Source organism: Mixophyes fleayi, chromosome 8 (assembly GCF_038048845.1).
Source record: "Mixophyes fleayi isolate aMixFle1 chromosome 8, aMixFle1.hap1, whole genome shotgun sequence".
Lineage (NCBI taxonomy): Eukaryota > Metazoa > Chordata > Amphibia > Anura > Limnodynastidae > Mixophyes > Mixophyes fleayi.
Genome location: NC_134409.1, coordinates 65688062 through 65714921, shown reverse-complemented (window position 1 = coordinate 65714921; position 26860 = coordinate 65688062). Strand labels below are relative to the sequence as shown.

General features: G+C 36.0%; 1 protein-coding gene across 2 annotated transcripts in view; it reads left to right on the top strand.

Moving 5' to 3' along the window:
• Positions 1–25671, top strand: part of IVNS1ABP (influenza virus NS1A binding protein) — a 30975-nt gene extending 5304 nt beyond the window's left edge. For both annotated transcript variants that reach the window (XM_075182661.1, XM_075182662.1), the window contains exons 2-15: positions 2974–3109; positions 3934–4058; positions 7503–7672; positions 8143–8218; positions 9240–9413; positions 10828–10953; positions 12910–13017; positions 13530–13659; positions 17473–17697; positions 17795–17916; positions 20673–20799; positions 20985–21116; positions 21196–21369; positions 24540–25671. In XM_075182661.1, coding sequence (XP_075038762.1) covers positions 3948–4058; positions 7503–7672; positions 8143–8218; positions 9240–9413; positions 10828–10953; positions 12910–13017; positions 13530–13659; positions 17473–17697; positions 17795–17916; positions 20673–20799; positions 20985–21116; positions 21196–21369; positions 24540–24793 — 1929 coding nt within the window. In that variant the 5' untranslated portion in view covers positions 2974–3109; positions 3934–3947 and the 3' untranslated portion in view covers positions 24794–25671. The remainder of the gene's footprint in view (positions 1–2973; positions 3110–3933; positions 4059–7502; positions 7673–8142; positions 8219–9239; positions 9414–10827; positions 10954–12909; positions 13018–13529; positions 13660–17472; positions 17698–17794; positions 17917–20672; positions 20800–20984; positions 21117–21195; positions 21370–24539) is intronic.
• The last annotated feature ends 1189 nt before the right edge of the window (positions 25672–26860 follow it).

Sequence of the window (26860 nt, the reverse complement as noted above, 5' to 3'; positions counted from 1 at the left end):
ACAGTTGAAATCCGAATGGAGCAAAGCTCTATTGTTTATATAGTTCTAACAGCTTGGACAAGCAATCCACATTTTGGTTTTCTGCAAGTCTTGCCAGCTGCCAAGGACATATTTAGTTAAGTCATTATAACATGTATATTATTCAGCTCTTGGATACACAGCCTTTGCTATATATCAGTGACAAACAGTGGCTTATTTGCTTTTTAAGAAGTGTTTTCTGTAGGTTTTACTGTGCAATTAATTGCATTAATACATGAGCACTAAACCTAAAAAAAAAAGCTAAAAAACTATGTATGTGAAAAATACTTGAAGCTTCTCTCGAGATGAGTTTTCCTTGGCTCTGGAGCTAAACTAATGGGCTGAGACCGGGGCAGCTGAGCTGGCAAACCTACCACTGCCAACATTAGTATAAAAGGAGCACTGTACCCACTGATGGTGTGGAGAAATCCGTGACATGTATATGGGATCAACTATAATAAATCTGGAGTTGTTGCTGGGTAAAAAAAAACCCAATGATTTGAAGCACCAAGTATTTAAATAGAGTGAAACAAAATTGCAATTACCAGATTTATTTGTATTATATAATTTGTTACTTTGTGAGAATCCTGCTATTAGTATAGGTACAGTAATTTTATATTTCTAAAACTAAATAGGATGGCCTCTATCCAAATGTAAATTGTGCAATGTAAACATAAATACACTGACAGAATGGAAAAGAACATTTAAAATTTGCACTGATTTGGAAATGTAGCATAGCACTAAATACACTTCTTAAGACTGCACTAACAGCTCTGTAGATAAGTATAATTTATGTCCATTCCATCCTGATTTTAACTACTGCTCTAAACTAGTGTTGGTACTAAAAAGGTATGTGTGTTTTATTTTTGTTTTTGTGGTTGTTTTTAGTCTCTAAAAACACTTTGCTTTCTCTTTGCATTTCTTCAATGTAAAAAATTAGAAATAAATGTTACATTTATGTGGTCTGTTCTTATTTTTAATATATTACATAATTATTTATCGCCTCCCAGACCCTCCTGTCAGTTTTTTTTTTCTCAATACTATTGAATGTGTCTGTCCTAGTGGTGGTATAATTCCACTGCACTTACTTAAAAAAGTAGACATGTCCTTTAAATTGAGAGCCTGAATAGGGTCTGTTTTCCTATTCCAATCCTCTACCCATCATGGTTTGTTTTAGATTTTCTAAAAGGGTGTATCTAACATGTATCCAAAAGTAAAGGAGACTAGCAGCCTGCATTCTACATACAGACATGCCTGTCTACACCATTACAGTGTTGCAACATAAGCAGCTTTAAAATTATTTGATCAGCCAATGTGAAATTTTGTACGGTACAATTCAAAGTATATTACAATTTATTTGTTGTAATACTGTGGAATTAGAAGCTACATAGGATATCCCTCGGCATATAAAAGCACATAGTTTTTTACACAGATCAGAGCTCCAAGGTGACTTCCAATATTTTTGTTTTACAGCAGGGTTACATTAATGATATAACATAAGTAATCATAGGGAATTTGTTTTTCAAGACTCAGCCTAAAAAAGACCCTCAAGTGGACTACAACAGATGATTAAGAATGTAGTGTTAAATAACATGAGCGCTTCATATTTACGTTCTAGTGACATGCTACAGTGCATGGAAAACTGTTTATGTGGGAGGTGGTTGCTAGGGTTTTTGTGAAGCTGAGAAACAAATTTTCCATTTGCTTTTATTGTTCCAGTTTTAGAATGTCTGGCTGAAAAGGCATCAGGTGCTAAAATTGAAATATGACTAAAGGGTTTATTTTGTAAATTTTTATTAATCTGGTCATAACAAATACAAACAGTCTCAAGGTCACACTGGGGACCCATTCCTTCTCTAAGTACCGGCTCTGAACAGCCTCAGACCTGATTATCAGTGCAAACAAAACATTTAGTTCCTGGCATTAGCTAGTTACAATTGTCACTTCTAATCCACTAACTTGAGTTGTGCTTTAGGCAAGGTACAGTTGCATGAACCTGTATTTTCTGCCTTACACTGGAAATTTATATTAACTTAGATTTAACCTTTATCTGTCATCTGTGGTGCACTGATTGACGCATCCTATGTTGATATCTAAAACAGGCCCATTTGCTGTTATATAATAATAGATTTGAGCCCTCTGTTGCCTGAGGTGTGTGCTGGTGCTCATTAGGTGGCCATTTAAATTTGTTTTGCAATGCCTAATGTTTTTAGGATATTGTGTACTTTAGTAGAGGTTTTTCATGACCAAGCCAATTTTGGTTTTGTTTTAATAGTAAATGTTTTCTTTGGTTTATCAGCCTTAATTTTGCATTTTTCTCACTCTTTCTTTCTGTGGATTGTATGTTGGAATGAGAATCTTTATTTCAAATCTGTTGAAAACCGGGAAACTTAAAGCAAAATTAGGGAAATATTCGCATTTTAAGGATCTTGTGTTTTTTTGGTTTTTTTTTTTTTGTCCTAGAACTTTAATCTACCTAGATATCATCTGGCTCTCCACTGCATAGAGATTCCAAATAAGTGGTGGTTTAAATTTTGAAGGAATGATATTGTTGCAAATGCTACACTTTTTTTTATTAATCTATTCTTAATTTGTGGAGACCCTAGTATATATGTACGTTTCAAATGTAGATGCTTCATATGCTTCTATATGATCCACTGTATATTCATCTGATAGTGCTAGCAAACGGTACATGTCTTTACTGATGGGAAGTTGTTAATCACAATTCTGTTTGTTTTTCTAAAATCAGACACAAGCAATTGTTTAGAGAGAATTACAGAATATTTTTTTATTTTACTTTTATTTTGAGTTGAGGTGCTTTCCTAATGTCTTAAATGACCACTAAACATAAAATACAAGTCTTGCGTATTGTTATCTATTGAGTATTTGTGGTGCAACAATCTTCGACTTGCCTAAGCTAAACGTGTTCTTATTATTGGTTTCTCTTATTTGTAGACTTAAATAAGTCCGTGGTACATTAAGATATTTGAGTTCCTCTGGATTGGATAACTTGAAATAAACAAATCCATTGTGTTTTAATGTGTCCCAATCGCATTTGATCTACAAGTAATCTTTCGTCATTAAATAATCGGTAAGTACATTCTGTGTATAGCCTGATTTTTATAGGTAATTGATTAGTTTGTGGCTTTTTGTATTTAATATATATATATATATATATATATATATATATATATATATATATATATATATATATATATATATATATATATATATATATATATATATACACACACACAATATAAGTTAGTCATTTCCTATTAGAATATCTAACCACACCAGGAAAGTGAAAATTCCCTCACAACTTTCCAGATGCTGTAAACCATACTCTATTGAAAGGAAATTAAGCCGCAACACTTTTCACAAAGTCCAAGCAAGATCTTTTCAGAATATTGACACTGAGATACATGCAATTCCCCGCGATGTTCTTTTGAACACTACAGGGGCACGCACTATTACTACGGAAATAGTGCGCGACCCTTGTTGTTCTAAAGAACAATGTGGGGAATTGCATATGTCTGTGCCAATATTCTGGAAAGATTTTGGTGTTCTTTTTGAGTATGGGCTTTGGGGTTTTTTGGGGGGGGGGGGGGGGGGGGTTGTGATTAATATTTTTCATGTTTAATGAAAATATCATTTTAAACTTTCTTGTATTATAGATCCCTGTCACTTTGTTGAAAGTGCCAAAAATATATTTCTTGTAAGGAAAAGCAATGCTACTTAAACTATATCAACATGTTTGCCAAGCTGGTTTGTGCCAAGTTTTATTTAAGGGTTTCTGAAATGCCTACATATTCAGTCGCTTCATGTTCAGAAATTGTTTGCAAGTATTATTAATTCACTTTTTTATTTTTATTTTTCGTTGAAAGATAATCATAATTTGTTCTTGTTTTACAGCTACATACTGAAAAATGGTTCCAAACGGTTATCTCAGTTTTGAGGATGAACAGTTTATAGAATCATCTGTGGCCAAATTAAACGCCTTGCGGAAAAGTGGCCAATTTTGTGATGTCAAGCTTCAGGTATTTTGTTTACACATGTACTATTTGTACATGCCACATAGAGCAACCAATATGTGCTTAATCAACCAAATTCAAAAAAACAGTTTTGGTTTTACTTAAATATTTTTTTTTACTTAACTTTTAAGCTTAGTTTGGCCAGTACACTTCAGCAGTACACTTTCCTCTTCTCGATGAGTTTCCAGTTCACCCCTGATTGGGATGTTTACTGGAATGGGGAAGAGAAGAGTTCAGGCTTGAACGGTACTATTGGGCGCAGCGGAACCCATCCCAGTGGATGTAACAAATTTAGAGTAGAATGGTTAGTAAATGCCCCCTTCCTCATCGAACTAGAGAATATCCCATTGGGTGAGGCCCGAAATCATTCAATGTCAACACAATTCAATAAAAGTCTTACAAATAAGCACTGTGTAGCTGACTGGTAGATGATTTTTAAGCCAACAGATCTGGATGCATAGTTAGCAAAATGAGGCAGGTGATTTGCATGTCTTCTCATAATTTGGCTTGACTAACTTTATGGTGATGAATACAGTTTTTATAGCATGGTATTAAAAAAATGTGTTGAGGTTTGTATATGGGTTGTTTCTTTTGCCTGGCAAACCACACCATTTGAAAAAAGGAAAGTTCTAAGATAGGAGATACTTTGTGAAAAGCTAGGAATAGGTAGTTTATTAAGATTATTGTAACGTTTAACCAGCATAGACGAAGGGCACATATGTTTAAAAAAAAATTTAACAATCATTTTGGAAATGCAAAACACTGTAGGTTTGAATGCTCCCTTTTCTCTGTCATGTCATTGGGGACACCGAAAATGGGGTGTAATAGGTGGGCTTGGGGCAAGGGCGCGTTAATCTGAAAGTGTTGAGAGGACAGCTCCTCCCCTCCTAGATGGAACTATTCGTGTGTTTTTGTTTTTTTGTTGTTTTTTTTACACTTTTGCATTCATTTTATTTCTTTGTTGGACCCAAGAATGCCTCCAAGGGAGTGGGATTGCCCACTGGCTTTTTCCACTCTGTCATTGAGCCTAGGTAAGTAGCCCTTGGGCTTCCCTCACCTCCAGTGTGCTCCAATCATCTACTACTCCCAGCATGCAGGAGATTACCGGCGGCTGCACAGATATGCTGTGCAAGCGGTTTGAGCCGACAGCTGTGGCACTGTGAAGTAGTAACAGAAAGCAAAGTTTTTCTAGACTAGTACTCTGTCAGCCAGTAGTTTTGAGTCTGTTAAGTACAGTTAATCTCCTAAATCTAAAAGGTAAAACTTTATTGTTCATTAAAATTCTTTAAAGATAAGGAGATAGCAAAACATTAAAGTAGCTTCGTGCTCTGCGTTGTGATATTGTTGAAATAAAAATTCTCTGGGTGCCACTTTAAATTTTATAGTTCTTTATAATGATGGTCCTAATAAAGATATGTTTGAGGTACAGGGAGCGTGTCTGCCTTAATTTTTTTGGGGGGTTAGTCGGTTTTCTGTGTTCCTGGGAAAATTAGAATTTATATAATTCATACTAAAAAATATTTTATTTGTTTATGTAAGGCAAGTGAGTATATTCTTTTATTCATGTTAATGGAAGTCTAAAATGTATAACTTTGTATTCAGAAGGATAAAATAACTTGTTTGCATAGATATATTTACAATCACAAAATTGTTGTCCATTCTCTTGTGATAAATAGTGAGGTAGTAATCCTGTGTGCTATCATTCATAATGTAGAGAATCTAGTTACAAAAAGCACCGCCTACAACTGTTCTCTTGTGGATTATCTCATGGTACTAGACCACATTTTGAGGCTGCATATTGTAAATTAAACTCCTTTTTAATCCTTCTATTAATGTTAAATTATAAAGGACCTCTCCTCTGAGACAGGAGAGCAGTGGTTTTGCAGTCGGGTCCCCCTTGGGAACGAACAGTTCTACTAGTGCAGAAAACTCCTCGGCCAGGAGATCACAGCCACAGGAGATCTCCGTTGAATCGGAGAGTACAGTTGTTGTGGTCCCTCTTTTTCTGCACAAAGTCCAGGGATCCTGCCGTGAGGTACATGGATGCCGTGACAAATCTGTGCTGATTTCGTCTGGTGTACTTATTTCCTTTGATCCACATGCTCCTGCGGGTGTTTAAGAAACTAAAGAGGAGTGGCTGCCATTCTAGTGGCTCCTGATTGGCAGCGTAGGGCTTGGCATTCCAACATTCTCTGCAAGGCCGTGGGCACACCCTTCAAGGAACTGATGTGGTTTCTGCTCTCTATCTCCAGCGGAAGTTGGCAGTTATGACGGATGTTAGGGAGTTGTACATATTCAACCCCCCTTTGTGCACCTTGTTGTGCCATGGGATCTTAATTTAGTGCTCTGGGCTCTGACTAGAGAACCTTTCGAGCTGTTGGGATCTGTGGATCTACGTTATGTCACCTTGAATATGGGGTTCTTGCTCACTATCTCCTGCTCGTATGGTGTCCAAGTTGGGGGTGCTGTAACTTACCCCCTCTTCTAGTGTTTTATTCGGACTGGGCAGTTCTGCAAACTAAGCCCTCTTTTGTAACAAAAGTGGTCTTGTGTTTTTCGCTTAAACCAGGAGATTGAGACCTAGGAGAAAATGTTGGAATGAGTCTTCTGATGTGTCTTTGCAGCTTCTGGATGTGGTGAGGGCCCTTTGGTGCTATGTGGACTGTTCGGTTCGTAAGACTAACAACTTCTTTGTTCTGTATGATGCACACAAGCATTGTTGGCAGGCCTCTAAGCAGTTTCTTACTTGTTGGATCACTTCAACTTTTCGGTTGGCTTGCATTCTAGGCCAGTGCTGATGGGCTTGAAAGCTCATTTAACCAGGACTGTCGGTGCTTTGGCTGAACAGTTGTGCCGGGCTGCTACATCGTCATCTGTCCACAACTTTGCAAAATTCTACAAGTTACAGGGCTTTGCATCTCGGGATGCTAGGATTGGGTACATGGTTTTACATGCAGCTAGTTCAAAGCAATCTCTGCCTTGGGCTTGTCGCAGTGTCCCCCAATGACATGACAGAGAAAAGAGGTGGTTTTTTTTATGGTTTTTTTTTTACTCATCGTAAAATCCATTTCTTGGAGGACATTGTGGTTATTATCTTGCTCTGATTGCTTGTCGCCTGTTTATTATTTTGGTGTTTCTTGATTTGCCTTGTTATGCCCTCTTCGTTTTTTAATAATAAAGCCCAGAAGAAACAAACAGAATCTAGGAGGGGGCATAGAAGGGGAGGAGCTGTTTTCTCAACACTTTCAGATTAAAGTTCCCTTGCTGTCCACCTACTATACCCTATTGTTACAAGTGTCCCCCAATGGACTCTGAGAAATGGATTTTACAGTGATAAAAAATTATGAAATAAAATTATTTTTAATGTCCCTGTAAACTGTACTTAAGGAAGCCATCTGTAAACTACTTTATTTGCAATGACTTCATCATAGGTGTTTTTCTACTTTTAAGGTTTGCGGCCATGAGATGCTAGCACATAGAGCAGTTCTTGCGTGCTGCAGTCCTTTCTTGTTTGAAATTTTCAATAATGACAATGAGTCACATGGAATTTCCCATGTTAAATTTGATGATTTGAACCCAGAGGCAATGGAAGTCTTGTTAAATTATGCATATACATCACAGTGAGTATGAAATATTATTAAATGTGGCTGGAAAATGTAATAAAGAGTGCTATGTTTAGTGCTATGTTTGTTTTTTTGCACTTTTAAAAACAAATTGTGTACGTTATGCATGGTAACATTGAATATGCACTCTTATTTGCTCTTATCCCATGTGTGCGTGTTCTTACACAGACGGCTATGTCTGAAAACAAGTCTGGTTTGAGTGTTAAAATAGATAACAAAATACATCAGGGATGACTGTGTGAACAATGTCGCAATGTTTGGTTTAATGTCTGCTTAAAGCTTTTAAATAGCTGAAAATAGAATCTTGAATTCTTGAGTCTATAAACGGGTAGCTCTAATATCCATATACATAGGCAGCTTTTAACAACCTGGCTAAAATGAAGACTTCTAGTGTACCTATGTAAAGTCTGCAAGTAATTTTATTTATCTTTTTTTTTTTTTTTTTTTTTTTTTTTTTTTTTTTGTAGACTTAAAGCTGAGACGGAGCTAGTAAAAGACGTTTACTCTGCAGCAAAAAAACTTAAAATTGATCGTGTAAGACAGGTAATGTTTTCTTATAATTGAATATATTGAGGGAAGGTTGCTAAAAACTGGGTATGATCCCATGTTCAGAACACTTGCAATTTGAAGCTTAATGAAAATTGATCATGTAGCTTAACCTGGAAGATGGTATTATAGTGTGGCTGCATTTCTGTCTTTGTTTTCTTAGCCTGTTTACTAATGTGTTTCACAGTTGCTTATGAATGTAAATGATTCATCACAAACATTTGCAGACTGTCCAACAATTGCCTGATTTTTCTAGAAGTTGATTGGGACAACTGGCTGCTATGTAGATATATAACTTTCAGAATCCACTTCTAGAGGGAGGCTTTCCATTTTACTTTAAAAAAAATTAAAGTAGGGACAAAGTATACATTATAACCATTGGACAATACTGACCTGCTGTAATTAGGAGAGTACCCATTCACCAGTCTCAAATGCTATGTTATCTGGTTTGCCTATGCACCTGCCATTGGCTTGAAGAGAGTTTAATGTGAAATAATCAATTTACTAATGTTACTAACCTAGCCCTCAATTGAGTAGTGTGCAGAGACTACCCAACTCTAATCTCCCTACTCTGTGTGACAAATAACTCATCTGGTAGCTTTGTAGACTCTAGATTCCCATTTCCATGCACTCTCATACCTGCCTAATACACTGTAATGTGTTATCTACAGAGCTTATTATAATATGCAATCAAATGTAGCACCACATAGTGTATAGGGCCAGAAAGATGAAAATGTGCGTCTACAGATCATCATATTTGTTACCATGCGCACACAGAGCACAACGGTTAACCTTTTGCAGTCTCTGCACATTGGTAAATTTGCTCTGGTTTACCAGCTCAACCTAATAATATATAAAAAATGTATGTGTGAATTGCTTGCCAAAGAGGTGTAGGGAACAGCTGCTCTACTCGATTTTTTTTAAGGACTGGACTGCTTGTTTCTAAACAACTCTTATCAATAAAACATAAACATTTGCTAGTTTCTTATGCATGAAAGTAATCATTTTCTCACTATAGGTGTGTGGAGATTATTTATTATCCAAAATGGATGCACATAGCTGTATCTCTTATCGTAATTTTGTGAACGACATGGGAGATTGGCGCCTGCTAAGTAAAATAGACAGTTACATCCAGGAGAATCTTATTGAAATTTCTGAACAAGATGATTTTCTTAAACTTCCACGGCTTAAGGTGAGTATCATTGAAATGTATCTCCTTAAACCTGGACAGGCTGAATGAGGGACAGGCAAGCATAGGCACAGTAATGCCAAGCTTACATAATTGTGCGACAATTTGTTGTAGCAGAAGCATAAATAGGCCTTTTAGGAGGCATGTATCTTGGAAATGTTGGAAGGCTGGTGCAAAGATGGTAATTATCTGCAATGCTGTTGTGTACACATAGCAGAAGGTGGCCTTGGCATTTACTGTTAATATTTTTAAGTCCAATCTAAGCTATTATGTGAAGTAAATATACAGCTTGTACGTCTAGCTTTGTCTTGATGGCTCCAACTGAACATATGTGCTTTTTACAGAAGTCTTTTTCCCGACTAAAGTTTTGTTCTAATTTCTGTAGAAGTTACAAACAAGGGAGTATTTGTGCACAAGAGCTTCTTTCATTGAACCACACTAATGCTTAGTTTTTTACTGATGAAGTAGAGCAGCTTAATGTTTAAAGACTGAAAAACCTACCTGTGCTTCTTAAAAAAAAAACAAAAAAAACCACAGATTAGGAAATATAGCATGTTCTAACTGATTTTGCGAAGGAGTGGACTTTTTACATAGAGATGGGTATCCCTTCATTTTGTTCAGGTTTCAAAATTAGATATTTTTATTAATGGATGTAAAGTGTCTTCCTCTCCTTTGCTTATCATTTGTCCAATAATGCCCCCAAATAAGGTCATGGTTTTAAATTAACACCAGTCGGTGTACCCATCTCTATCGATCATGTGCAAGCTGTTGAATTGTGAGTTATCACACATCAGTATGATTTTGTATCATTGCTTTGAAAGAAAGTCATGCGACAAGGGCAATTGCTGTCTTTTAAATGTATGGTAATGTGCCATGGTTGGCTGTCTGTTTTTGTAACTTTCTTCAGGATCACTGCCCTAGGATCAAGATCACCATGTTGGCACGGTCTACTGTAGACTAAACATACTGCTGTCTGGGTGGACCTTTTAGTCATGCATTTAGCTTAAAAGTAACCATAGATTTTAATTTCTGCCCGCCCGCTTGCTTAGTGGCAGATTTATCCATGCATATTATAGTTTTAATATGGGCATATTTGGTTCATTATTGGCCAATAATTAAGATCCAACATGGCTGTGAGAAGCTCCCTTGTTTTGCTCAGTCGGCAACACTACATTTCCATTGGTGGTGTTGGTCTACTTTCAGTTCTTGTAGGTTAGATAGGACATTACCCCAATAAAGTGACTATACTTGCTGTTATCTCAAGTTGATGTGATAATTCTGTATGTTGTTCAAATTCTTAACCTGCGTTTCTAAGAGATCTTAATTGAATCTTGCATGAACATTATTATGCTGCCTAATAAGACTGAAAACATGTTGCATAGTTGATAAACTGATAAATTGATTTCTTTTTACATAGCTTGAAATAATGCTTGAGGAAAACTGCTTGCTCCCAAGCAATGGGAAATTGTATACAAAGGTAATCAACTGGGTTCAACGCAGCATATGGGAACATGGAGAAAGTTTGGAATCCCTAATGGATGAGGTTAGTCTTACAAAGGAGTAATTGTGGTCATGTAGGATGCTAGCAGAACCTTTTAAAACTAATTCAAATTGTCCTTTTATGATAATCAGAGCCCAAAATAAAGAGACTCTGTTTTCAGTTGAAAACTGGTAGGTTTAAAGGTGAGATTAATTCTTATTTTCCCAAAATATTTAATTTTTGTCTTTTTTTTTTCCCAGTTTGTGTATAAGTGCTAAGGATTTTGTTTTGTCTTAAATCACTGTAGTCTTTCAATGTTTTCTAATGTTTTCTTACAGGTTTACTTGAAATGACCCCATTATGATGAAACCTTCTAACAGATTTTCCTCCCCATTGATTATCTTTCCATAGGTTATTTAACAAAAGTAGGATACCCAAGACTGAAGAACAATGAAGATACTTCAAGGTTAATTGAATCGTAATGAAGCACCAGTCTGCCCTAGCCCTTCTAAGAAAATCCGCTGTGGGCAGAGAACCATGATGATGATTTAACAGTGTTTACTCCTTTTACAGGATCTGAATGCATTGTACCATCTAAACTTTCTAATTGAAAATGCCTGAATCTTTTATTTTATTTTTGTAATCAACGTCTTCTAACATCACTAAAGTTTTGGTGGTAATCCGTTGTCCTTGAGATAGGTCTAATTAGAATTTTTCAAGGGTATTTTTTGTATGTGTAGTAGCACTACAGTCATATTTTTAGAAAGGACAGTACACAAGCATTTCAGATGCAGAGTTGCCTTAAACATTTCATTACTTTAACAATCAATTTGTAAAATTAAAATTCTCATTTTCGGCCGGATTGGATTTGTGGAATGGTTGACTTTTGTTTTGTATCATTGCTGGGCAATGATGGAGCAACAATGCACCTACTACATCTTAAATTAATTATATATACTTTTTGAAAGTACAAGCTACTGTTAATTACTCAGCCTGCTAGAGGTCATCAATAAAGTTTAAAATACATTAAATATGTTAAATAGTTGAAGCACATTTGCACAACTGTCAAAGTAGCAAATTTTAAGTATGATAATCTCCCATTACTCCACTAAAAAGTATTTTGTGCAGTTTAGCATTACCAAAAATATCAGCTTTGATGAAGTTGTTGAAACCTGTTTCAGCCCAGCCATTTTCATCTTCTGTTTTTTCTTTTCTTTTATAGTCTACCTCTAGCAGTTTCTAGGCTTGTTAGTGGTTAAAGTCTTTTAACTGCATTTAATATTTGTGCAAGTTTTTTTTACAGCTATATTCCTGCAGGAAAAAGCTGTTTAAAGTACAAATTCCAGTGTGTTAACACTTAGGTTAGTGTATGGCCTCTCCTTCATTCAGAGATTGTCATAAGATTATCTTTAAAAGATGTTGTAAAGTTACCATTTTACAACAAATTGTAATAGACAACATTTTTGGTTATTTGTATGTATCCATACTTGCTAAGCCTGTGTACATTTTATATATTTCAGTGATCCATTTAATTGTTTGTTCTTTTCACCCCATTACACTGGTTGTATCTTTTGGTGGGGTGAGGGTTTTGATTTTGGATTTATTTTTAAGAAAAAATGTATTGTTCCTGACTTTTTCCTCAGTTTAATTGTAGATGTTCTAGTGCATAAATATGCATGGATATTTTTTTTCCCATTTTCTGAAGCTTAAGGCTTCATTAATTTGTATGTTTTTGAATGTTACCTTGCATTCATATGTGCATCTGTTATCTTGCATTAGGATATATATATGTATTTTTGTTTTTTCCCAATGTTCCTTCTGCACCCATTTGTTACATTTTGGAAAATGAAGATTTTAGAAGTGAAAGCTCCTCGTAGTCTATAGAAGAACAGATATACAGTATTTTCATCTAAATGGAGACTAAACAATGAAAATTGACCCGAGGTGGAATATCTACAGTATAAAATACATTTCCCATGGGACTAGTATCCATATGGCTATATTTTTATTGTTTTGCAGGTACAAACATTGTACTACTCTGCTGATCACAAATTGCTTGATGGGCATGTTCTTGGTGACCATAATGGCATATTTGCTGATGATGAAGATGGTATACAATTGATTCAGGTACAAGAAAGAAGTGGTGGCTTTTTTTTTTATTATTATTATTTTTTTTTTATTAGTATTTGGGTTGTTTTTGCTACATCTCAAACTGCCTTTAATAATTCTGTTTGTTCCATCATCACATGCACCATATATACATATACAGCGTAACTACATATAATTACATTGCAAGCATATGATATTGTATAGAATTTTATAGTAAACTTGTGATACAGTATAGTGGGTAAAACTGTGACAGTTTTACCTACTACGAACTTCTGTGAAATTTTTAAATGCAAGTGGGACTTTATCACATTTTATGCTTTTATTGTTGTATATGCTAAAATGATTGAATGTCATGTGCAAAAAGGCAAAACACTTTATTGTGCAGTATTTTGTTTTTTCTTCTTAGTATGGCAAAACTGCACTTCCCACTTCAAAAAAAAAAAAAAAACCCCTCTGCCCTACTGTAAGGATTCTTTTTTTTTCCAGCGGTTTCCCCATCTTCTTTTGCTTATATTTATTTAACTTTGCAGAAGAAATCTCCTCGTGAAAGTGACAATAGGCACTTGAGCAGCAGCTCTTCTGGGAACCTTTCACCTTCAGGTTTTTCGGCACAAGGCCCTAAACATGAATGGAAAATAGTTGCATCAGAAAAGAAATCTAGTGAGTATTGCCTTCACGGCTAATGGTCATAATCAACTAATGAGGAGTGTGCATTATAAATGTTTGTTATTTCAAACCCTGTCATTATTACCTAGATTGTAAGCTTGTGAGCAGGGGCCCTCTTACATCTGTCTGTATGTATTACTCAGTATTGTTTTATTAATGTTTGTTCCCAATTGTAAAGCACTACGGAATTTGCTGACGCTATATAAATGTTGATGATTGGCTTGCATATTCTAATTTTATTTATTTTTAAATTTTTTTAATGCATTTTTTGCATGGTCTAAAATTACTAACAAGCCCTAAAACAGGCTGAGTGGCAAAAGAGCAATAAAAAATGGGTTAGTGCATTATATAATAAGTCTAGGTATTGCTGTAATGTAACGCAACATATCTAAAGGTACAGTGCATGGCTTAGGTAGTTTAGTGTGAAGAATGTGTACACCAGTTAAATGCAATCCAGCTACCCCATATAAAATGTAGCTATAGTCCCCCTGAGGGCATGTGTATAGTTAATGTGTGGATACATGTTACCGTTTAACATTTTCCAAACCTATAATGCAGAGGGGATTTGGTGATGACCAGAACATTGTAATAGTTTTGCCTGACTCCCTGGATAAATTCTTAGTAAAAGGGGTTGTTGGGTCCTCAACTATGCCCAGGTTACATGACAAAGGGTAGTGGAGGTTGTAAATTCCCTGCATGGCATTGTGTGTCTAGAACCTACACCCCGAAGGGTTGAACGTAGTGGCACTTCCAGACTAAATGGAAAAAGAATGATGATACTTTGTGTAGCTTGCAATTGGGGCGACATAGGCCCAGTGAAAATGGTTACACTTGGATGATGTTATTCCCAGTGTTGATGCAGGACTGGGAGCCTCAAGCCAGTTTTCATCTTCAGTCTCTACTATATCATACTTACATTTTTGTTGGAGGGCTGATAATTTAGGGGTTCAGATGTTGGACAAGCATTACATGTCTCTTGAGTAGAGTAGTTTGGACCTATGGATCCCTTTTAGTGTCCCACTGTGTCAAAGCAGCATGGTGTAATTGTAGGCGTCGAAAGAAGTGTTATCTATGTGTTTGCTGAAAGTACAGCAGTGCTCCATTTTCAAATAAATCATTTACCTAAGTTATACCCCATCAGAACTAGCTAGTGCTAGAAGAGTTTTGTTGAACGGGAGGAGACCCTTTAAGCACATACATGTCTGCCCAGCTTTAAACTGTTTAGCAAATGTGTGTTGTTTGTAAATGAATAACTTACCATGTTTACCTTGAAGAGGCGATCATTAACACCTCTCCCTCATTTACTGCCAGCTGTACTTGCTCAGAGTGGAACTGTTCTTGCATCTGTTCTTGCCTGAACACCAACATGCCACTGACAAGCTCGCCTTGATCAAAGGGGAACGTATATATAATCCGTTCCTTGCAATGCAAATTACAAGTTTGGGGCTTCATAATGGTAGGCCACCTGCACGGCATCTGAAGCATCTGTTTATGTAAATTTTGTTGGTCAGAGCTCATTAAAGAAAATCCCCCTCCTACCTGTGTTGCCCTCAAAATAGTGCTCTGCCTCGAAAATTTAGGATCTGAGCAAATAGTGGCTTGGCTTGTACTCCAGGGGAAGAGTGTGAGTGAGTTTGTAATCTGTGTGCCTACTCAACCACCATGTGAGCTTGTATTGATGGGATGCCCAGAGCTTTAGGAAGCCAATGCCACATAAAGGCCTTGGAGGCATTGCCCTCGTTTTTGTTTTTTTCAGGTCAATTGATAACCCTAAAATTTCTGTTCCTGAACCAATTTTCATAATCCTTGGCGCATGCAAGACCAAAGTGTTTTCTGGATTCCAGAACCCCAGTTTTCATTCACTAATGGCAACTCTATCTCAAATGCGGTGCTCCATGTTTGCCACATGTTCTCAGAGTTTAGAATAGATATCCTGTTCTGACCACTTCTATTTTAGAGGTTTGTTAGTCAGTGTTGTCACATTTTGTCAGTCGCTGCTAGAACTTCTGTCATGCCTGGACAGCTTGTGGCTCTCCATGTTTTTAAAGCTACAAATCCCAGTATACTCTGCAAGATGTCGGCTGGGTATCTACTAGCAAAGCATGCTGGGGCTTGTAGTTTCACAACACCTGGAGAGCCATAGGTTGGCCTGGCTATCTGTAATGGTACTTCTCAAGCTTAGCTGTAGACTCTGATGTCCCGGATTGGAGAACTATTTTTGGTTTTTCATTTAGCATGCTTTGTTTTTAAGTGCATTAAGAGGGGAATGTTTTTTATTTTATTTTTTTTTGTTGTCATTTCATCCTTAAGTGCAGATTATTGCCTTCTGGTAGTAATACAACAATGTACAGTAAACTATAAGATTATATCTACTTTTAATTGTTTCACCCATAATATTTAAAATGTATACTTTATTCAGTAATTTAGATAAATATTTTAGTTAGTCCCTTTAATTCTACCATAGAGTTGGGATGGCTACACATAGTCTTAACACATATCAGGACAGCTCATTCTTCTTTCATATTCTACAAAAAAAAAATGTTGGCTTTTCAGTGCAGCAGTTATTCCTGGGGCTCCTTGGCTCTTTTTATATATAGTCCAGAATAAAAATTGGAATTTGTGCAGTTTGCGACTAGTCCTTGTGTCCATAATGCCCACACTTCCTTTCCCATGCAGATATGTGAATTTTTTTTCTTAATTGATTTGTGTAAAAAGTGTCCAGTACATTTTAATATTAAAGATATTACAATAAACTCACAATCTCTGTGATCTCTTTAGGATACATTGCTTAAATAATGCAAGGGAAAGTGTGGAGTAAGTCTAGTCCTTCATTAAACCAAATAAAATACTCAGATTTCTTGAGCTCATAGTTACTATAACAAAGCTGTGTATAACCCACACTCTCAGTGCAGGTATACATGTGTAAAATGTTTTTCTTAAATTTTGCTGCATCTTTATCTTAACAATCTTACACACAGTACTTTAACAGTACAAGATAGCTGATAGAATATCTCAGTGTAGGTAGAATATTTTACTCCTATTGCCATGTGTATAGTTTCCGTAATCTGCGCTTGCTCTTATATCGCTGCTTCTATAATCTAAGTGGGGAAGAAGAGTTGATTGGGGCTGTAAGGAAAGAGGGGAGTGATCATTACTGTTTCCTTGCACCATCTAAGAACCTGTAGATTGCTGAGTCTGGACTTCTAAAACAGAGACTTGCACTCAAAGTGCTTTGTGCCCACATATATGCAATGACCTCATTTCACACACATGACCACTCTGTACATCAACCAGGTGTGATGACCTAATCACACCTGGCCAGGTATCTCCATTGTGTTTGTGCTAGCTTAAACCAGCATACACAATGGAGCTACGCATGTACCATCAGAGCATGTGTAGATTCTGTAGCACTGCTTATACGCTGGTCTGGTGTATGCAGCCCTGCACATGTACTGAATTTGCACCTACCCTGTGCAGCCTGTACACCAAAATCTTGTAGGAGCTTTCTTAGTGCCAACTATGGTCCCCCTCCATATCATGAGGGTAGGGAGTCGGCATGTATAAGAACAAGGACTCGCTACAATTTGCTTGTTCTGTATTGCAGAATTAGCAGTGCCCTGGGACAAACAATGGTTCCAAATTATTGTAACTAACACATGCAGAAGTAGAAAGAATAGACTTATTTGGTGGTCAATCACCATTATTTTCCAAACTCCACTTAAGAAATTAGTTCAAATTGATACTGGTCTGATACAGTAAAAAAGAATATGAAAGTGATGTCTGTTTTTGTTTTTATTTTCTCTGCAGAAAAAACCTACTTGTGTCTTGCTGTTCTCAACAGTACACTCTGTGTTATTTTCCTACATGGACGGAACACTCCATTGAGCTCACCATTAAGTACTCCACGTTTATTAAAAAGCTTGAGCCTTGAGATAAAACCCGATGACTCAAACGACAAAGTAATGTCACCTATGCATTATGCACGTTCTGGACTGGGTACCGCTGAATTAAATGGCAAGCTCATAGCAGCAGGTAAGTGACTGTGAAAGTTGTGTGTTTTTGTTTCCAAAATTTTGCAAGTGATTTTTGTGTGTGTGTGTCCCAACAATTTTATTTTTCTTCTGTACAGGTGGCTACAATAGAGAAGAATGCCTGCGAACAGTTGAATGTTATGATCCAGAGACTGACACTTGGACATTTTTATCTCCTATGAAGACTCCTAGAGCTCGGTTTCAAATGTCTGTTTTGATGGTATGAACCAATTAAAATGATGTGCATTTATCTGTGTACTATCCTAGGAGGGGAATTCAGTCTACCCCAGAATAACGCCGTGATAAAAGTATTACCGTTACTACAGTAATTTTATCCCCACTTTCTGCTCGCTGCTCAGGGAGCTGGAGCAAAAATCCAGCGGGGTCATTCCACATCAGATCACCGAAAAAAAACATGAATTGTCCACCACCCATCTGAGATTTTTTATTTTTTAGTTAAGAGGATGTCAAAACAACTATTTCTGTCAAATATCTTGTTTCTGACAATTAGTTGATTAAATATTGATTTTTCAATTTATTAAATAATTACGGCTTCTTTATCCAGTTTAATTGAAGTATTACGGGTGTTTATTAAGGAATTGACACAAAATTTGGACTCCAAAGGTAACGCTTCCTCCCGAATCTAAAAATCCAAACCAAATTGCTTTATTTGCCTCATATATTGCATTACGGCAAAAGCACATTTTTTGAATATAATTGAAAACGCTAGATTCAATTGACATTAGGGATCCCAATTTATTTTTTTTGGGGAGGGGGGTGTTTAAAAAAAGGTGTAAATTATTACGACACAAAAAATCAGCCAGGTACTATTTCATAGTGAAGAAAAAAAAAATAATGAAGTTGATGCTCGATTACTGCTGTACAGCATACATAATTTACACATTGTTAAAAACCATACCAAAAAAGTGAACTAAACTGAGGCAATGGGATAAAACAGGAAATGAAACAAACAAACTGATGGGAAGGGGATTCTTTTTGGAAAGTTTCAGTTTTGGTCTCTCTAGAGACAGAGAGAGAGGGAGACACAGAAAGAGTCAATCATGGCAGCTGCTCATTTGGTAGTCTTTTAAATACGGACTGCCATATTACTATTTACTCAAAAACCATTGGATTACATAGCTGGGACCACTTTACAGATAAAGAAAAATAACTTTTGATTCTGAGAACTGAAGTTTCAAATGCAGTAACCAATGATCCTGAAACCTCAGTCTGCTAACATCATGAAAAGCTTCTGCTGCTAAGATATGAAGAATTTCAGAAAACATGCTGTAATCCTTTCTTGTCTCACAAAAAAGGAGGCAGAAAATGCTTAAAAGTTATGTCACTGAAGTGGGCCAAAGAACATGACACTGACAGCGTGTTGTATATTTTAGGCAAGATGATTGTGACACTTCAAACTGTGTAAGCCTGTGCGTTACTAGCGATACCCGTGACCACGTAGCCATAACTGTGCATGCCTTCATTACGGTAGTTATGAAACACTTCGCGATACTATTGTCAAAATTGAAGTATGTTTACTACTTTAGTGATGGTGCTAGTGCACAATACAGGAACTGCAAAAACTTTTTTAATTTATGCTTCAATGAAGATGACTTCAACATTCAAGCAGAATGACATTTTTTGCCACATCTTATGGTAAGAGTCCATGTGATGGCATTGGAGGGACAGTTAAACGTCTAGCCACACACACCAGTCTGCAAGCAGTGGAAATCGATCACATCTTGACGCCTTTGGACCTGGGCAAATGAAAATGTACATTGCATAAAGTTTTTTTTACGTGTCACAAATCGAAATACAAGACTGCAAAACCAAGCTGCATAGCAGTCTAGAAACAGCAAAGACTGTGGCAGGAACACGTTCTCATCACAGATTTCGGCTTATTAGTAATGATGAGCTACACATATATCGATTGTCATCAGACGACATAAAGACAGGAGGAACCAAAGTTAGTGTCACTATGTCCACAGTCACAAAAAATGTGGACAAAAGTGATCTGCAACCTGGAACATACATAGCGGCAGCGTATGATAACATCTGGTACATTGGGTATATCATTCAATGTAATGAGGAGGAACAAAATGTGCTGATACACTTAATGAAACCAAACTAATCAACAAATGTGCTGTCCTGGTCTTCAAGAGATAAGTGTTTTGTTCCTTTTATTCACGTCCTCTGTGTAACGGAAGTGCCTACTATCCAAGGAAGTACTGGAAGGCAGTATACACTTTCTGCTGACACTTTAAGGAAAATTACAGACAGTTACAACAAGTTCAAACAAGGGAAAAATGAGATTGTTGACTCAACTTCAGTTAAGGACTTAAGTAATGTTAAATGTCGATACAGTCGAGATATTTGGCAGAAATAGTTGTTTTGACATCTTCTTTTTAACTAAAATAGTTTCGTAGAAATCTGAGATGGGTGGTGGACAACCCTGGTTGAACTGACATGGAATGATCCAGCGTTGAAATTACTATAATAATTAAGCATACCATTACCGTAGTAACGGTATTAGTGTGCAGGCCGAACTTTACAGTAACGCGCCCAATTGAATCTACCCACCCCCCGTCTGAAAACTAACAATTTTGCTAATTAACCACAATGTATGCAATATAAAACAATTTATAGTATCTGTGGTTACTTTAGTTGTATGAGTAGATTTCAAATTATTAGTGGGGTATAGTCTCCTCCACATTAACTCTTTAGCACACAGGGCTATGTCAGCCTTACACTTCTGCTTGCCATGTGATGTTTTTTGTTAACTTCGCACTGCATTGGTTTATTCTGGAGCATCTTTAGGGACTTTCTCTTTTGTGCCATAGTGAAGTAAATGTCTAATTTAGGAAGGGGGATGGGGAGAGAGTGCACTTTTCACGGTTCATAGTTCTTTCTTAAAATCAAACACGGTATCTGGAGTTTGTTCTAAAAGCAGTTAATTGTCTTTCTCCGGCTCTTCAGGGTGAGTTGTATGTTGTCGGAGGATCAAATGGTCATTCTGATGACCTAAGCTGTGGAGAAAAATATGACCCTAAAGCTAACACATGGACACCTGTTCCTGAGCTAAGAACAAACCGTTGCAATGCCGGTATGAGGACACAGGTTTTATTTTATTTAGGAGGGATGCAGTGCATGATGTAATAAGGCATATTCACATATAATCTACTTGTATGTAAATAAAGCTCAAGCTTGGTAGGGTGCCATAAAACAAAAAAATAACTGGTGTACATAAAAAAAAAAAAAAAAAACTTCCTTTATACTTTTTTCACTTAGGTGTTTGCGCCCTCAATGGAAAGTTGTATATTGTCGGAGGCTCTGATCCTTATGGTCAGAAAGGTCTTAAAAATTGTGATGTGTTTGAGCCCTTAACAAGGACGTGGACGAGCTGTGCTCCTCTAAATATTCGTAAGTGTCTTGTTTACATCTTCTTACTTCTGCTATAGTTACAATTATGTTTTGACCCAATTTATTCAAAATCCTGCAGGAAGGCATCAGTCTGCTGTTTGTGAACTTGACAATCGAATGTACATCATCGGGGGAGCAGAATCATGGAATTGTCTAAATTCAGTAGAGCGTTACAATCCTGAAAATGACACATGGACTCTAGTGGCACCTATGAATGTAGCACGTCGTGGCGCTGGGGTTGCAGTTTATGATGGTAAAACTTCAGTTTTCATTACGTGAAGATAACTAAAGACAAATCTATAAATATCCTAGACTAAAGTGACATGGTCAGTACATATTTGTGCAGTTGATGGTTAATTTTTATAGCAGCCTCTGGAGTAAGTAGCCTGTGGTTTTTGATTTTTTTTTTTGGGGCGGGGGGGGGGATTTCTTTTGTAACACTACACTTTAAAAAAAGAACATCCATTAGATTGATTAGAGATGGGTAGGGACGCAAAGCTATGGAGTGGTAGAGATAGAAAGTGATGAATGAGTATGAATTGGAAGGGATTGGAGTGGTTGTATGATTGGTATATAATATAGATAATATATTGCCACAGCTCTGTTTCATAAAGATGTGAAAACCAGTATGCACTTCCTAAACCTTAATTTACTAGCTAAAAAGCATGGGTAAATCTACAGGAATTAAATGCCATATTATACATCCATAGGTGCTATTATGAAGTGCCAGACAATAATTGTCCTGAGTATCAAATGACACAAAGCTTATTGCCCTCGGACCCGGAGTATAATATGTGGGTGTCACTGTCAGTCACTTTGCTAAGGTGCTTCTAATCACTTCCTCTTTATATGCATATGTCAAGAACGCCCAGCCTGTCTCAGATACAGCAATCTGAACAGCTGGCCGTGACTGGTGTCACCTTAGTCACTTAGAAATGAATACGCCTTTTCTGCCACCACAAAAGATTTACTATGGTATCCTTATGTTCACCAAAACCACTTATTAATGTTTCACACTTAAATCACATACACTTGTAGCATGAGCCTCCCTGGGCTTCGTAAATTCACAAAGAATCACAGAATATGCTAGATTAAATTATTTTTAATCTGAAAAATGTTTCCAAGGCTTAGTTACAAAAAAGTTAATAGACAATAAGTTGCACAAATAAGTTTCATGAAATAAAACCAGATTCACTACTTACTAGTTAAGACTTGGAGTGTGTGAGGGAACACAATGAGAAATATGGGACATTTCAGTTTTGATAGATTTCCCCCCCCCCCCCCCCCCCTCATCAAAATGCACACTGTAATGTCTAAAGCAGAAGATTTTAAACCCTTCTTATAGGCCCTTCACCTCCACCTTAGGAATTACAGTTTCAGTTAAGTCAAATTGATTCCCAAAATGACACCGAGCTTTCAAAGTAAATTATCTATAACTAAGATATATGTTGGCACCTCAGATATTCTCTCACCTCTACTCTGCTTGAGTGGCTAGATGGCTTGCAACTTTGGGGCTTCAAACTCCTCCAAGATGCTTATCTTTTCTGGGCCTGGCTAGTTTCAAAATACACTTGGTCAATCACACAAGTCACTTAGGTCAGCCAGCAAAGCATACTTTGAGAGGTTACATAAAATATTCACATTATCATACATGAATTCAACAGAAAATAACTATCAGTCATTAGATATACTGCTGCATAATCGTCACAGCATATATAACAGTTCCCTGAAAATCTTGGATTATGACAAAAATTGGTCCGTCTGTGCGAGTGTGTGTGGCAGGTAAATTACAATGTTCGTTCCAATAAGGAAGGGAATGATGTGAACGACAATTATTCTCTGTACAGTGCTGCACAATGACTAGTAAAGGTGATAAAATAAAGTAAACCTTTTTATCAATGTCTGCTTTCTGTAAAGGATAGAGCAGCATGCTGGACAGATTTACTTTAGCAGAAACACCATTTATCTTCAATTCTATTGATTGGCTAAGTTAATATACAAGCTTTGACATTGTTAAATATCCAAATATGGCTTTACTTTTTAAGATAATTATTTGTTTCTATGTATTTCAAGATACAGGCAAGTGATCAGAACTACTTAATCATTTGTAGCTTAATACTTGCAAATTACATTTGCAGTAGTCTACTCATAGTAAAATGTGCTTTCTTTCTATTTACCTTGAGATGGCTTAGTTGAGCTTGGAAAACTATTTGCATCATGGATTGTTAGTGCACATGCAGTAAAAGTTTAATATTTAAAAGCACAACACAAACTATTTGTCACCAGCTATAAATTTAAACTGAAGCCCACCTAATGGACCTACTTTGCCCTTTATCAGGACTCTGTGTTCATTCCATTTTAACAAATTTAAATACATAATTTTACTACTTTTAATGCTATTGTTTTATTAATTTTTTTTCAATATTTACATCCGTTTGACAAAATTATATGTAAACACTTAATTATTTTGTTAGTTTTTGAAAACTTTGTAGCTGCTTTTCGTTAAAAATTCCCAACTTTTTTTTATATTCTGACATGCCTACCATTTTATGTACCTCGCCAAACATTGCAAGAAACTAAATCAAAATCAAAAATTTGTAATAAAAACAAATCTTAGCTGAATATTTTTATGTTCAGTGAAAAGTTAAATCAGAATGTCCCCAATTGCACAATTTCAACTTTTTTAATTTGAGAGCCTTTTCCTGCGCGTCCTGATATGGTGACCTAACAATGTGACTCTACACTGGTGGTGAATCACATCTGTCTTTTTCAGAGTATCAGGAACAGTGTTTCAACAAAGTATAAAAAGAATGTTCTATGTACAGAAACATGACATTATACTGTGCTGATGTAGGGACCTGTTCCTTCCATCGTGACCATGTGGTTTACAGCTAACCTCTCCTCACATGACATGGTCATATGTAGCTTTGACCTCACGAACATAAGCTTTAGTGAACACACACACACACACACACACTTTAGCTGTGTCCTTTCTGATAATCTTTTGGCTTGTATGTTATACTACCTGGGAATATATGAAAGCAGGTGTGATCTTGATTTATTTAAAGGAAAATGAAAAAAAAAAAAGCCCTTTCAAAAACTTAACAGCAGTTGTGGTCACCTGCTTGGAGCGATACTATGTTTTAAGAGTTGCTTAATACATTTAGATATAGCTTTTTTTTAACAGAATTCAACAGAAGCTTATGTGCACATCATTTTCTCAATTGGTTATGAATTTAAAAAAAACCTGTTCTGTAGCATTGCATTAGAAGTTCACTGATTTTTGTGAGGGGAAATGACATGCAAAATGAACATTCATTTTGGTATGCATTGGAGTATCTTCATTTAAAGCACAACAGGCAACTGTCAAAGTAAACTTTTCTATGTTACAATTGTGATGTAATGTATGATGTCTTTCAACAGGAAAGCTTTTTGTAGGAGGTGGTTTCGATGGCTCTCGTGCACTTAGCTGTGTGGAATCCTATGACCCTACAAAAAACGAGTGGAAAATGGTGGGAAGCATGACCTCTCCAAGAAGCAATGCTGGTGTAGTAGCTGCAGGAAATAAAATATTTGTTGCTGGTGGATTTGATGGAAATGAATTTTTGAATACCATTGAAGTTTATAACACCAGTTTAAATGAATGGAGCCCATATACCAAAATGTGCAGATCATAGACTATGTAGATTGGCTTTCTGCCGGACATCCCCTTTATATCAAATATCTTTGTGGTTTTTTTACACCATCAGTTGGCAGACTGTCTATTTATGTTGTAAATACTTTTGTTTGTCTTGGGATCTTATTAAATGTGTGTCCTTAGTATGTGATAAACTCAATGGAAAAATTGAGAACTCCTTTATTTTCCACATACTTCTGCAATTAGTTCATGTGTATTTATGTTACATTTATTCCTGCACTGGAGAGTAGAATTCCAGTAACTGATGGTAATTTCTAAGCATTACATATTTTTAAGTGATTTTTGTCTTTTTTTTTTTTTGGGGGGGGGGGGGTATTTTTTCACAATATAAACTGTAATTAAGAGCCTTATTAAAGTTCAAATAAGACTGATGTTTTCATTTAAAGTGCAGAAATGCCAAACGGTAAATTTTCAGATTGCCTTTTTATAACTGTTTTGTAAACTTAAAATGGGAGGCAGAATTGCATTGACACTGTTTTTGATGTTTTTTTTGCTCTAAAACATTTTCTTCAAATTGCTTTTACAATCAATACATTAGATACTGTGTATTTAATTCAATTTAAGTAAAATTGATTCTGGAACATTTGTAAGGTGATTCTATTTTCTGTTAAGAATATTTTCCCACTATTTTAGAACGTAGTAGCCTATTTATTCTTTGGCAACTTTTGTAAGGTTTATTTATCTACCTTGGAAATGTCTTGAATTGTGTGAAATCAAGTATTTGAAAAATGGTTTATATGCCAATATTCATTTTAAAGTGACTTGAGCAAAACCTTTACTATGTGTTCTGCAACATTAATAACTTTTCTATTGCTGCTAAAGTAAACAATTCTTAAATAAATTGGACAATTAACAAAACTTCGCGTTTTATTTTTTTGTTTGTTTTTTTTATAAAGCTGCTCTGTCTGATTTGTATGTTCATGGATAAATCATTTGTTTACTTTTGAATGTGTGTTGTGAACATTTTAGGAGATGTCAAAATGTTTTCATTATAGAGTTTTAGTATACAATATGTTTTTACAAATATCTCTAATGACCCTGTCTGTGACATGTATTGGGTTAACTTTGCAGCGGTGGCAGTTTAAAAATAAATAAACATGAGGTGTCTCCAAAAATAGACCATTGCACATTTTCAGGGTTATTTTATTTTTCTCTCTTGGGATGTTTGTGTAGCCGTAGGGAGCGAAAGTATATAGGTGTGTGTTTCTGTTTTTTGTTCCTTCTGCTTTTATTTTGCCATGAATGTTGCCATACAAGCAGTCAGCTTTACTAGTGAAGCTTGTCGTCTTGATTATGCCTACAGTTATTATTTTTCACTTTTACCTGAAAATTCTCTTGATGTAAAATTATAATTATATGGACTTTCAATAAAGTACAAAGTCACTCCCCCAAGAAAAACAAGAGTCATGGAAGCTCTTGGTGCCAGATACCACAGAACACCTTCAAAAGTCTCATGGCATCTGCACAAGTGGGATCTACACAATATTAGGGCTATTCAGTGGATGTGTGTGTGTATGTATATATGTGTAATAGATATATATATATATAGAGATATATATATATCTCTATCTCTATCTCTATCTCATGACATTTCCTGTCATAAAGATACAATGTATCAAAATTATACACTTTAGCAGTTTCTATTTTAACTAATTTGTCAACTTCATTATTTTAATACTGCTAGTAATAGTTGTATTCATTTTGTATCTCAAAATTCTAATCACTCTTTATCTGAGCGATTGTATGAAATTAGGTTAGTTCTAAACATTCATCTAGGCAAGTTATTAAAATATCTCAGATAAATTTCCTTATACATAATCTCCACCTAACTCATTTGAGCATAAAACTACTACTTGCATAAATCTTATTTTCTCTATAGATGGACTATCAACAGCCCTTAATGGATATGAATTCATATCAGATAAATACATTTTTATAATCTGAGTCAATACAGTACTCTATAATTACTTTATACAGACTTGACAAAGTATAACGTAGGATCTTTCTTATATGGGTGGACAGTACATCAATTCAGCATGCTTTCTAG